Source organism: Anolis carolinensis, chromosome 1 (genome assembly GCF_035594765.1).
Source record: "Anolis carolinensis isolate JA03-04 chromosome 1, rAnoCar3.1.pri, whole genome shotgun sequence".
Classification (NCBI taxonomy): domain Eukaryota; kingdom Metazoa; phylum Chordata; class Lepidosauria; order Squamata; family Dactyloidae; genus Anolis; species Anolis carolinensis.
This window is the reverse complement of record NC_085841.1, coordinates 273,668,140-273,681,462: the sequence shown is the minus strand read 5'-3', so window position 1 is coordinate 273,681,462 and position 13,323 is coordinate 273,668,140. Positions and strand designations below refer to the sequence as shown.

The 13,323-nt window shown below is 38.0% G+C and overlaps 1 protein-coding gene across 7 annotated transcripts in view; it reads left to right on the top strand.

The window, feature by feature from the left end:
* Nucleotides 1–12,803, top strand: part of stk33 (serine/threonine kinase 33) — a 95,888-nt gene extending 83,085 nt beyond the window's left edge. For 5 of the 7 annotated variants that reach the window (XM_062967686.1, XM_062967689.1, XM_062967690.1 and 2 more), the window contains 5 exons: nt 1,201–1,313; nt 1,587–1,672; nt 7,631–7,879; nt 8,050–8,130; nt 11,684–12,803. In XM_062967686.1, the coding sequence (XP_062823756.1) occupies nt 1,201–1,313; nt 1,587–1,672; nt 7,631–7,879; nt 8,050–8,130; nt 11,684–11,863 (709 nt within the window). In that variant the 3' untranslated portion in view covers nt 11,864–12,803. Of the gene's footprint in view, nt 1–1,200; nt 1,314–1,586; nt 1,673–3,813; nt 7,533–7,630; nt 7,880–8,049; nt 8,131–11,683 lie in introns of those variants that run through there. The other 2 variants (XR_010001938.1, XM_062967691.1) reach the window with 2 other exon arrangements.
* Nucleotides 12,804–13,323: the final 520 nt, after the last annotated feature.

Genomic DNA, 13,323 nt, shown 5'->3' with positions numbered 1-13,323 from the left:
ACTGCCATCTAGGACTTGATTCTGGATGAGCATGCTGACCTGACTTGTATCAGAAACCTAGTTGGATGAGGCTGAGGGAGGGGTTAATCTCTCTCAGGTCTGTGCAGGATTCTCTGTGCAGCAGCAAGCGAGAACTGGGGGGCAGGGAGGTGGTCGGGAGTGGCTCAGGATTTCATAGCCTCCATGACAATCATGGGTCTGTCTCAAGAGGTATCTTATTCTACCCATTCTGCTGGGCACACTTTGGACCTTGTTTTCTGTGCAGAACGGGTTGACAGTGATTGTAGTGTGAAGGAACTTGTCACAGTTTCGTTGTCATGGACCGATCACTACCTGGTCAGGTTTAGACTTGCTAGGACTTCCAACCTCTGCAGGGGTGGGGAACTGATTAAGATGATCTGCCCCAGGAGGCTTATGGATGTGGATGGATTTCTGACTGTTCTTGGGGATTTTCCTGTCAACTTGGCAGGTGATTGTCGAAGCTCTGGCTGACTTCTGGAATGGGGAAATGACCAGGGTGGGGGACACAATTCACTCCTGAATGTCCCCTCTCATGGAACAGAGCCAAACCTTGGTTTTCCAAGAAGTTGGCGGTGATGAAGCAAGTGAGACAGAGACTAGAGAGATGTTGGTGGAGAACTCAAATTGAATCTGACTGAGCATGGACTGGAGCGTATTTGAAAGCCTACTTCACAGCAATGAAGACAGCAGAGAAATTATTCCTTGCTGCCACCATTGCATCTGCAAGGAACCATTCAGCTGAGCTGTTTCGAGTGGTCAGAGGGCTATTACATACTGGTCCTCAAGGAAAAATTCCTGACCATTCAACAGCCCACTGTGAAGAATTTGCAAGGCATTTTGCAGATAAAGTTGCTCAGATCTGTTCCAACTTGGATGCTGTTATTGATACAGTTCCAATGGATGTAACTTTGGCTCCTGCTTGTCCAGTGTTACTGGATACCTTTCAATTTGTGCAGCCTGAAGAAGTGGACAGGATCCTTGGAGAGGTGAGAGCTATCATATGTATTCTAGATTCACTTCAGCTGCTAACATTCTGCTGCCCAATCATAATCATTCAACACATAGTGAAAAATGCTATCCTCAAATAAAAGGCAGAATAGAAAGAGAGTAGGAGGAGATTAGGGACATATTTCCAGAATCATAACATTAAACAGACTTCCTCTTCCTATTTCAAAATAGGTTATGCGGTGCTCCACCTTTTATAGCAGGCTCTGAAGAAAAACTTTTTGAAGTTATAAAGAAAGGAGACCTTCAATTTAAGCACTTAGTTTGGCAATCGGTCAGTGAAGCTGGTAAGTAGACTGTTGCATTAAAGAAACAAGACAAAAGCCCTACTGGCATGAAGTGCTTTCTTGTTTTTGCAATATTATGAACTCTTTAGCAGTTAACTGATTTGTTTTCCCATAAATGTAAAAGTGATGTTAAGAAGAACTCCAAAATAGTTGCCAAGTATTAGTTTCACAGCATTAAAAGTAAAATATGCGGTTAAAGTACTCTGAGGAAACTGGGAGATGTGGGTGCTAACAGTTATGAGAAATGAGGTTTGTGAATGTCTCCCTTTATAGGTAAAAATGTGTTACAGCAACTTCTGAAAGTAGACCCCGCTCACAGATTCACTGCAAATGAACTGCTTGACTGCCAGTGGATAACTGTAAGTTTTCTATTTTCTTTTTAAAAAATCTACCTATCTGGTAACCTTAATTTTTTCATGCTGGATTTAGATGAAAGTCATATTACTTTTTATGTCAGGGCTTACATACTACACGTGGACCAATATGAAGATGCCAAGGGACATGTCACATGCCATTAGTCTTGTATGAATGCAGACTATACTAATAGCACTTGATACATATGTTAATAATGCCTTAGGAAGTGCCTGTGTATGTTCAGCCCGTTTGTGGCAGAGAGCTATAAAAGAAATAGTTACAATTGTACAAATAATTTTTGTGGAAGATTTTAGTAAAAAAGATTTGATAAGGGAATGCAGGGGAACAAACTCAGACTGTACTGATATGTACAGTACTGTGCACCATCTATGTTTATTAAGATATCCTTTACAAATTTAATTTTCAAAAATTCTGAGATCCAAATTCAGTACAGTAGGTAGGAGAGTGTGGCCTTTGGTTTAATTTAATCCCCTGCAGGTGACCAGTTAAGACTCTTTGTAAGATTTATCTATCTCTCCTTGTGCAGTTTGTCAATTGAAAGAAAAAGGGAGAGATGGGAATAAAGGAGAATAGCGGAGAGAAAGAAAGAGAGATGGTCTTTGGTTTCATACTCTTCCTTTCCCTTGCATTGGTTTATAAATCTCAGCAGACTGACCTTCAAGGAATGCATCCCTCATCAGCAAGTTTTCCCATCCCTACGCTACATCATGATTGCATGTTCAGCCCCACTGAAAACCAAAACAGGTTTCAAACTTTTGCCTTGACAGCTAAGGTGGTTTCAAAATGTCCAAAGGTATAGTCTTGAAAGTGGTTTATCATGTAGAGGATTCTACTGTGTTAAAAAAAATTAACCCCTTGATGCCAAATGTCATATAATGCTCTTCAGGCTTGGTGCATGTGGCACTGAATTGTTCCATTAGGAGACTACTGTTACCAAAAAGTTATAAAGCACAAGATATCATTCTACATAATTGAATGTGACAGTAAAAAAAATCTAAAAAGTGGCATAATGCATTCTAAATAAACAATCAAGGGCACAGTCCATTGGGGAAATCCACACTTCATTTACATGGTATTCATAGAAAGTTGTTATCCAAAGTAGTTTTCTTACTTACATGCAAAGTCCAATCCAGTGCATGTAAGACTCTATTCAGCTGGATTAATGTTTATTAAGCATTTGCAGAATTAAAGATTTTTGCCTTAAGCAAGTAAAATGTCACTTCATTATAAAAATGCATATGTGTGTGTATCTATCTGTATACCAATCTATTTTTGTTGGCTTTTGAGACTTCCTGATAATAATGAAAACAATGAATCCCTCATAATAGTTGGACTAAGAAATATTATATGTATTTTATTGCTTTTAAAAAATCATTCATTTGTATGTGCTTCCCAATTTTAGGCTGCAACTATGGTCCATAGCATGGTGTTTTAGGGGTTATAGGGTTTACTGTTCCCTTTGAGAATGAAGAGAGAAATCTGATTTCAGGTGAAGAGGTCTGACCTTGCACAGCTGTTCCTACCTACCAGATAAACCTCATTGATACCACTTTTTGGGTGGTCTTAGAGGCAAAAGATCATGTATAAGGCTAATATTGATAGATGTTATGTTTGTCTAATATATTCCCAAATTAGAGAAAATGAATGACAAGGGACTACAATGATGAATGGAGGGAAAAGGAGAGAAATAAAATGTAGTATTTCATACTTTCTCAGAAGTTAAACCAGGCCAGAACTGTGTTGTCGAAGGCTTTCATGGCCAGGATCACAGGGTTGTTGTATGTCTTTCGGGCTGTGTGGCCATGTTCCAGAAGCATTCTCTCCTGACGTTTCGCCCACATCTATGGCAGGCATCCTCAGAGGTTGTGAGGATGCCTGCCATAGATGTGGGCGAAACGTCAGGAGAGAATGCTTCTGGAACATGGCCACACAGCCCGAAAGACATACAACAACCCAGGCCAGAACTGTTCCTCTATCTATGGGTCCATCTACATGAGCCTCTTAATACAGGACTGGTTATGCTGCCTGCCTTCATCCTACTGTGGTGGCCAGACAGAGCCTAGACTGCCTGGTTTGGTGCCACTGGATAGCTACCCTTACTTGCCTGGTTTTTTCATTGCTGCAGTGCTGGATGAGAGCTATTCCGATGGCGGCACTGTCCTATGTGGATTATTCATACTACACTGATGTCCGAAGCTGCTCCAGAGCTTTAAGGAAGTTCCAGAGCATTCCCTGGCTTTTCCTAACATGGGGCAAAACCTGCACTGGGACTGAGAAAGCCCCATATGTTATGTGGATGCCTTGGAGTGACTTCTCGCTACTTTGGGGCGGGGTGTGTGTGTGTGCTTTTTTAACCTACTTACCAGTAGAACTTTGGAAGTTACTTTTTAGACTGTTACTCCCCAAATCCTTCAGTCAGCACGGCCAATTCTATACTGCCTGGGAATTTCTAGGAACTACTATTTTAGTTACTAATTCCTAAAAATCAAATGCACCAGATTTTTGTGAGGACATGTCCTTTGAATTTGTAATGCATTTCTCTGGTGCTTCAGGGAGGGAATGGGGTTTTCTTATAAGAACGATATATGTTTTGTCTTAATATTAACAAACATTTTGCTTCCACATGTTGGTCCATATTTGGAGCTGATGGAATATTTTTCCATTAGTGTTTATATCTATCTACCTTTCCCAATTTGAGTATTACATTTTCACTTTCAACTATTGGGAGCCTTCTCACTTGTTTTCCCCCTGCCTTCCTATTGACCATATTTTTGATCTGAGTATATAAATGATTACATCTAATTTCTGTTTTTGTGTGTTCCCTCACTCACAAATTGTTTACCAATTGATAATTTACCATTCCCACTTAGTTGCAGTTATGTAAATACTTTTGAATGTATCCATTATGCAGTTGATATACTTTTTAAGATAATTAGTTTATGAACAGCTTCTTTCATTTTGAGCAAAATTGTCAAGAAATCTTTTTTCCCTCTGGGTGCTGGGGTGTAGGAGTATTGCCATTCAGAACAGAATCTACTAGAAATCACAAAGTGGAAAATGTATTTCTAACATATGCTGGGTGCCACATGATGGAGAGGTGAACTATTTCATTCTGTGCTTTGAATCTCACTGATGTGTGCTCCCTTAAAATCTGAAATAAAAAAGCTTGAAGGAAAGACAAAAGAAAATGAAACAATCTAAAAGGCAACCAATTAGTAATCCTCCACTTTCCCTACAATTAGCACCAGATGCTAGCCAATTAAACTCAACAGGTGTTCAAATGAGGCAATACAGACAATTAACTTAAGTGGTTCCACTTTCTTAAAAACTGTCAGAACACAACCACCCTTCCATTTCATGTGCTATTTAAGTATTTGTAGCTCTTTAAAACATAGGGTATTTTTTCCTGAGGCCACAACTCTGCCTCTTATTTTGTAGGTGTGATTTGGTGCACTTAGAAATTTAATTACCTGAATGTGCTTGCAAATAAGGTAGTTATTTGGTTGTCTACAACATCAATTTGTCTATAGTTAATTACAGATGTAAATTTGCACCTGCAGAATTGGAGTCCACATTGGGAAATCATTCTATAAATTTGGAAGGACTGTGAATACATTACCTTGATCCATGTAGAATTAATTTCCCCTTTGAATGTCTCCCTCCTCCTAGCAATAAGTGCTAAAAAAACACATATGTGTACATGTACTACAGGAAGACAAAAATGGAGTTCACTGGTAGAGACAATATAAACTAGTTGCTGGAAAACAGGACATGAGTTACACTGATCTGAATTTGTCTTGCTGTAGTATAGAAGGATGTATGGTATGGGTGAAATCTTATGTTTTTTTAGTGCTTTCTGTGACACATGATTTCTATGCTGGTGTAGCTCAATACTAGCATTCGAGAGTTGAGTATTGTTTTAGGGAGGATGTGCACTGAGTACTGTTTCAGGAAGGACTTGCCACTATGTATGCTGAAATGATGCTCATGCTATTCCCTGTTGGTATGTTGCAGCAACATTTGTGATATTATCTCTTTTTGAAGATTTTTGTCTATCTTCACAACTTCTAATTTTTCTAATTTCATCTATATTTTATTCTATAGTTATACCTCTCTATTTAGCCATTAGATCTTCATTTCCTTTCGTCTTCAGTTGTTACCTTCAGATGCTCTCTGTGCATCCCAGTGGTTATGGCCTTGAAGGCCTTGTTTAGCCAATATACCATTGTCAGAATAAGAAACAGGTGATCTCTGTATAGGTGGGACCAAGCTCTGTCTAAATACTCTGTTTGGGAAGATTGGTACACAGAGAATGAACTGAGAGATTGGGATTGCTACACTTATTATCAGTCTATCAGATTTATGCCTCCCTTTACTGGACATATTAGTTGCTATTGGTTGTTGTTATGTTTACAGTATTTAGACTGCCCAATCCCAAACCAAACCATCCAAATCCTATAAAGCTACCTTGGGCTGATTCAAGTATTCCTTATGGTATTTCCTGTGATGCAGCACTCTGTTTTAGCTTCTCCTACTGTGGTGGCATGCCACCAGGGTCTTTTTCCTTTCAAGCCTGACATCACAAACAGTTTCTGCATTTCTAACTATACCACCAACTGTTTTGGCAATGCTTCTGTCTTTGATATAGAAATTAACATACAATGATATAGTTGTCCTAATGCTTAGTTGGAGTACTGACATAGCCACTTTTCAGAAAGACTGTCAGTTCCTTAATAGCTATGAGGGCTGGATACTTAGCTCTGATGTTTTGTGGAACATAGATATGATCAGAATTATTATTCTGAATCCTCCTTGTTTTGTCCATCAGTCACACCTATCCCTTTCCCAGATGTAGAATTAGATGACCAGGCACCAATACATCTGTCCAGTACAGGTTTACTATCCCGTAACTGGAATTCCATAATCCAAAATGCTCCAAAATCTAAAATTGTCCTCATGGGTAGCTGAAATAGAGACATCTTTGATTTCTGATGGTTCAGTGTAAATAAACTTTGTTTCATGCATGAAATTATTAAAACTATTGTGTATCAAATTATCCAGGCTATAAATGTATGAAACACACTGTGGCTTGTTTTCAAAAACCCATAGAATAAGCTATTTTCTAAGCTTTGTACCACTTTAAAGACAGTCTATTTAATGTGTCTGAAGGCTATTTCATGTAATGTGAGTGTGGACTTTTATTTATTTATTTACAGTATTTATATTCCGCCCTTCTCACCCCGAAGGCGACTCAGGGCGGATTACAATGCACATATATATGGCAAACATTCAATGCCATCAGACAAACAACATAGAGTATAGACACACGCAGAGGCAATTTAACATTTCCAGCTTCATGAGGGTATGCTCGATTCCAGCCACAGGGGGAGCTGTTGCTTCACCATCCACTAGTGACACCAAGTACTGTACTTCCTAATTCCTTTCCTCGTGCTGCTGGCAGTTTTATGGTGTTGTAAATTAATTAAATTAGCCTCCCGCATAAAGAGTACCTAAATTTCCTAGTTGACAGATGCAACTGTCTTTCGAGCTGCTTGGGTAAACAGCAAGCTGGGCTATTTAATGGTCGGGGGCTTAACCCAACCCAGGCTTTGAACTCATGACCTCTCAGTCAGTAGTGATTTATTGCAGCTGGCTACTAACCAGCTGCGCCACAGCCTAGCGCAACTGGTTAGTAGCCAGACCTCAGCTTCATAATTGTGGAGGCCTCACAAAGCAAATGATGGTGCAGGCCTCATTCCACATTAATTGACAGCGAGGATAAAAAAAACCAGGCCCCATAGTTCTTTAACTACATGACATCTCTTATGACCCATTTCAGAGAACTGAAAAAAAAACACAAGTCCTCCATCAGAAATGTCAAGTGTTTTTTTTTTCTTGTTCATAATTTCAAAGCAAATAATGAATTCACTGTTACTGTTTAGGGTGAAACAAACGTTCAGAGGCAATTTAATGTCCTAGAATTGATGAAGAAATGGAATGAGAGCTCCAGCACCGAAGGTGGAGAAGCAAGCATTTCTGAAGGTGAACTAAATGGCTCATCATCCACTATCCAACAGGATGAAATCTGTGAAGGACAAAACAGTCCTGTTAGCAGCAATGGCAACTCAGATCATAATATTGACACAGAAACAGAAAGTGGGAGCAGCAAACCCTCAACACCAACAAAACAAGTAAAAGTTTACTGATACTTGCTCAATTAAATAAAGTAAATGAGATAATAGCATAGAATAGGGCTGATTGTCTTAGAGAAAATCAAACTTTGTGCATCACAGAGATTTCTTTCTGTTTTTCTTGTATTATGTATTATGTTTCAGACCAGTTTATTTGTATTTTTTTTCAGACTAGCAAGAAAAAACATACGAATGCTTTACAAAATGGGACATTTAAAAAGAAAAATTCATCTCCAAGATCAACTTGCAGTGTAAGCACATTTACAAAAAGATCCTCACCCCAACCCCTCCTCTTATGGTCAATTCAATTGTGTTGGCTTCCCTCCCCATTTCACCACCTTAGTAGTTATTAACTAGGATATACAGTAGAGTCTCGCTTATCCAACGTAAATGGGCCGGCAGAACGTTGGATAAGCGAATATGTTGGATAATAAGGAGAGATTAAGGAAAAGCCTATTAAACATTAAATTAGGTTATGATTTTACAAATTAAGCACCAAAACATGTTATACAACAAATTTGACAGAAAAAGTAGTTCAAAACACAGTAATGCTATGTAGTAATTACTGTATTTACGAATTTAGCACCAAAATATGATATATAGAAAACATTGACTACAAAAATGTGTTGGATAATCCAGAACGCTGGATAAGCGAGTGTTGGATAAGTGAGACTCTACTGCATACCCAGCATTGCCCAGGTTTGCATTTTCCTTGTGTCTATTTTCCTCCTTTTCTCTCATGCACCTTGTCCCTCCCTCCCTCCCTTCCTTCCTTCCTCTTCTTTCCCTTGTTTCTTCCCTCCCCTCCTCTCATCCCTTTATCCCTTTCCTTTGTTTTTTTTTCTGGCCTTTTCACAGTCTCTCAGAAAAAGGCACAGACACACACACCTAATATATAATTTTTCACTAAATTGTTTACTTCCTGATGGTGTGAATGTTCCAGCTATGGCCTTTGGGGCTGTGTTGTAGGCCTTATGGTACAATCCTTTTGCCTTCTGAGCATACACACATACCTATAGGCCAGTAGCTAATCCTTTCTATCTATATACTGCCATTTTTGACTCACCCCAAAACAAGATAGATTTTAAATTGAGTAATCAAGGGTATGTACGCCACGTTTGGTCCAGATCTATCAAGTGTTTTAGGAGCCTTTATGGTACAAACCAACATATTTTGACACACACACACACACACACACATATATATGGATCTGAAAAAAACCCCAGCTTGAATCATGTGGAAATATTTTTAAATTAGCTTCCTCAACTTGGTTCCCCAAATATATTGACATTGTTTTCTCCAGACAGTGTGAATCCCTCATTTTTTGATGAGAAAAAGTTCCACCATCTTGGCAAAATCTATATATATAAATGAGTGATGGCATCACGGCGACCGACAAAACAACAAAACTACAGGCCCCCCAACCTCGAAATTTGACAACACAACCCATTATCCATGCCTCTAGGTTGATACAACAAAAAGAAAAGAAAAAATAAAGTCCTAATTAGAGGGAAAGGAATAATTGTTTTTATCCAATTGCTACCAGTTAGAGGGCTAATCTCTGCCCACTTGGTCTCCTAGCAACCAACTCAGCCCAGGGGACAGGCAGACTTAGGCCTCAGGCCTCTTCCACATATTATCTAATTTGCACTGGATTATATGGCAGTGTAAACTCAAGGCCCTTCCACACAGCTATATAACCCATTTATAATCTTATATTATCTGCTTTGCACTGGATTATCTTGACTCCACACTACCATATAATCCACTTCAGTGTGTATTTTATACAGCTGTGAAGAAGGCCTCATATAATCTAGTTCTAAGCAGATAATATAAGATTATCAATATACAGTAGAGTCTCATTTATCCAACATAAACAGGCCGGCAGGATAAGTGACTATGTTGGATAATAAGAAGGGATTCAGAAAAAGCCGATTAAACATCAAATTAGGTAATCGTTATACAAATTAAGCACCAAAACATCATATTATACAATAAATTTGACAGAAAAAGTAGTTCCATGTGCAGTAATGCTATGTAGTAATTACAGTAGAGTCTCACCTATCCAACACTCGCTTATCCAACGTTCTGGATTATCCAAAGCATTTTTGTAGTCAATGTTTTCAACATATAGTGATATTTTGGTGCTAAATTCATAAATACAGTAATTACTACATAGTATTACTGCGTATTGAACTACTTTTTCTGCCACATTTGTTGTCTAACATGATGTTTTGGTGCATCATTTGTAAAATCATAACCTAATTAGATGTTTAATAGGCTTTTCCTTAATGCCTCCTTATTATCCAACATATTCGCTTATCCAACATTCTGCTGGCCCGTTTATGTTGGATAAGTGAGACTCCACTGTATTTACAAATTTACCACTAAAATATCACAATGAATTTAAAACACTGACTACAAAAACATTGATTACGAAAAGGCAGACTGCGTTGGATAATCCAGAACATTGTATAAGCGAATGTTGGCTAAGTGAGATTCTACTATAATATGAAATAATTACTGGGATAGAATAATGCAGAACAATATAATCTTTAAAACCAGGACAGTAAATAAAAAGCAACACTCTGAAAGCATGGAAATTGGAAATTCCACAAAGGAAACAATCAGGGCCAGCTAACACCTCCCAAGAAAGGATTCTTCCAGAAAGGAACCTGAGAAGGGAGTGAAGCACTGTGTATTACCAAAGTCATTATTACTATCATTACTATTATTACTATTATTGTGTTGCAGTCAACTGTGAAAATGAATACAATCTGGCTCCAAGTATTCAAAAACACTAAAATCAGAATATATAAAAATTACTGTGGTATAATAAAACAGAACAATACAATCTCTAAAATCAGAACACTAAAGAACAACACTCTGAAAACAGGGGAATTCCACACAAGAAACAATCAGGGCCAGCTAACACCTCCCAACAAAGTATTCCCATCAAAGTCTGGCAAATCCTCTGTTTTCTGAGAGCCACAGACAGTAGAAGCACATAAAATATCGCAAAGAACATTCTGAAAACAAGGGAATTCCAGACAGGAAACAATCAGGACCAGCTAACACCTCCCAACAAAAAATTCACTCAGGGAAGAAACAGCCAGGCTTTAAAGCTGCAAGGTCATTACATCCTAATCATTTTCCCTAATTGCAGCATTCATACTTGCCTCCAACAGACAAAAAAACAAACAAAAAACAATCAGAAATATTGTATATTCACAACCTTTAGGAAATAATATCCCCTGATGGCGCAGCGTGTTAAAGCGCTGAGCTGCTGAACTTCTGGACCGAAAGGCTGCAGGTTTGAATTGGGGGAGCGGAGAGAGCCCCCACTGTTAGCCCCAGCTTCTGCCAACCCAGAAGTTCGAAAACATGCAAATGTGAGTGCATCAATAGGTACTGCTCTGGCGGGAAGGTAACGCTGCTCCATGCAGTCATCCCACATGACCTTGGAGGAGTTTATAGACAATGCCGGCTCTTCAGCTTAGAAATGGAGATGAGCATCAATCCCCAGAGTCAGACATGACTGGACTTAATGTCATGGGAAAACGTTTACCCTTTACCTTAACTACCACCAATTCCTCAATACTTTATTTCCCATACCACCATACTTCGCCACAGCAACGCGTGGCCAGGCACAGCTAGTAAACTATATAAAGTGCGTGACAAATACTCCTGATTTGTATCCCACATAGATGAACACCAAAGCCTTTTTCACTCCCACACCTTAACTAATATGTTCAATACACTATTGTTTGTTTGTACTCATGAGGTCTGTTGTTTGTTCTAAAGATACAGAGTGGTGGATCTGGGCCATTGTCTCCAGGATCAATCACAAAACGGAGTCTGGATAATCAAGAGAAGAAAATGGAAATGGAAAAATCTTCATTTTTGAGTCAGGGATCATCTGGCAAAAGTACATCAAAACCAATTGTCCCTAGTGGCCTGAACAAAACAAAAAAGAAATCTTAAGGAGAAACCAGATTGCAGTTCTTATGAAGTCACTATTGTTGGTGCCAAAATATGGCAAATGTATTGAAAGGACGAATGTAGTCTAAATTCTAATTATTTTTGTTTTGAGACTTATCATCATTAGGTGCAATAGCCTCACAATAGTGCTGTTAAAAGTGTGAATTCCTAACCTATATGAGGGTATCCACTAATAGTATTCTTTTCAGAGCACAGAAGTGTGTCAAAATCTGGTTTTTATTTATTGTAGGCTAGTATGCATCATTTGGGCAAACAACTAGTTTCTTTGAATGCATTGCTGTGTTTTGTTGAAGGTTTCCTAGTATTGTCACAAAGATTTGTGAGAGGAGGAAATGAAAAGCTAAATCTTTGATGGCTAGATGATGTGTGCTTTTGTGTCTTTGTGTTTTAATAACTGTGCATTTTGCACTTCTAAGAATTTGTTAGGAGTTTGCTTATAAATTTGTAGACATTATAACCCACCTACTAAAGCCAAGTGAATCTTTTTTCTGATATTTTAATATAATAGTTTGTTCAAAGAATTTATTTTAAATATTTTAGATATTATTAGGTATTTTCTTGCTGCTAAAAGTTGTGCATGCTTAAATTAACCAGAGCTTAGAGAAATTATTTTCACATACTAGTTCATCTTCATTTGTAAATGAAAGCTAAATTGTGTTGCGAATGAAAAGTTAAATGTTGATGTCATGTGATTTCATTTAGAAATAATGCCTTCTTTCTTTAAAATTCTGCTTTCACATTATGCTTGGAGGAATACACAATTTGACTGTGAATTATCTAGGCTGTTAGGCTAAATATTTCTATAGTGGTTTGATCCATTTGGTTCTTTCAAATATGTTTATATTGTTTTGAAAACTGTATAAATTCTGTCTTCATTCTTCCTGCAATGTCAAGCAGTCTTACCTATAAAGATAATCTGTTACCTCTGTGTTCCTGTGGCTTGTATGGTACAGATTGTATGGTTTTTCCCCTCCCCCTTTGGAGGTGACTGTGTCAGTGCTGAGTACCCATTGTGCCAATGACAGGCTGTGGAGAGATTTCTTCACCCTGGTGCCCACCAGTGTCATAATTAACAATATAACTTGTTACTTAGATGACTTTGCATTTAACAGTTTTTTAAGTAATGATACTTCAGATGTTCCAAATACAATTTCTATTTCTTAAATAATTCTGTATATACAGTTAAATTTTTTGACATTTGAATTATTTTAAATATGAATGGGTGATGGGAGATTGCCTCTGTCTATATGAAATAAATAGATCTATTCGTGTTAATTTCATATGAAAAATTAAGTGCTTTATTACAAGAATATAATGTTTTCATTAAGCTGGAGAAAGAATTGTTCGTGTGACTGTGACAGAGCTAAATTTTGTAGCAATTTATGTTCAGAAGTACTTCTCTTGAACTTACACTGCCATCCTGCGATCCACATTCAGGCTAT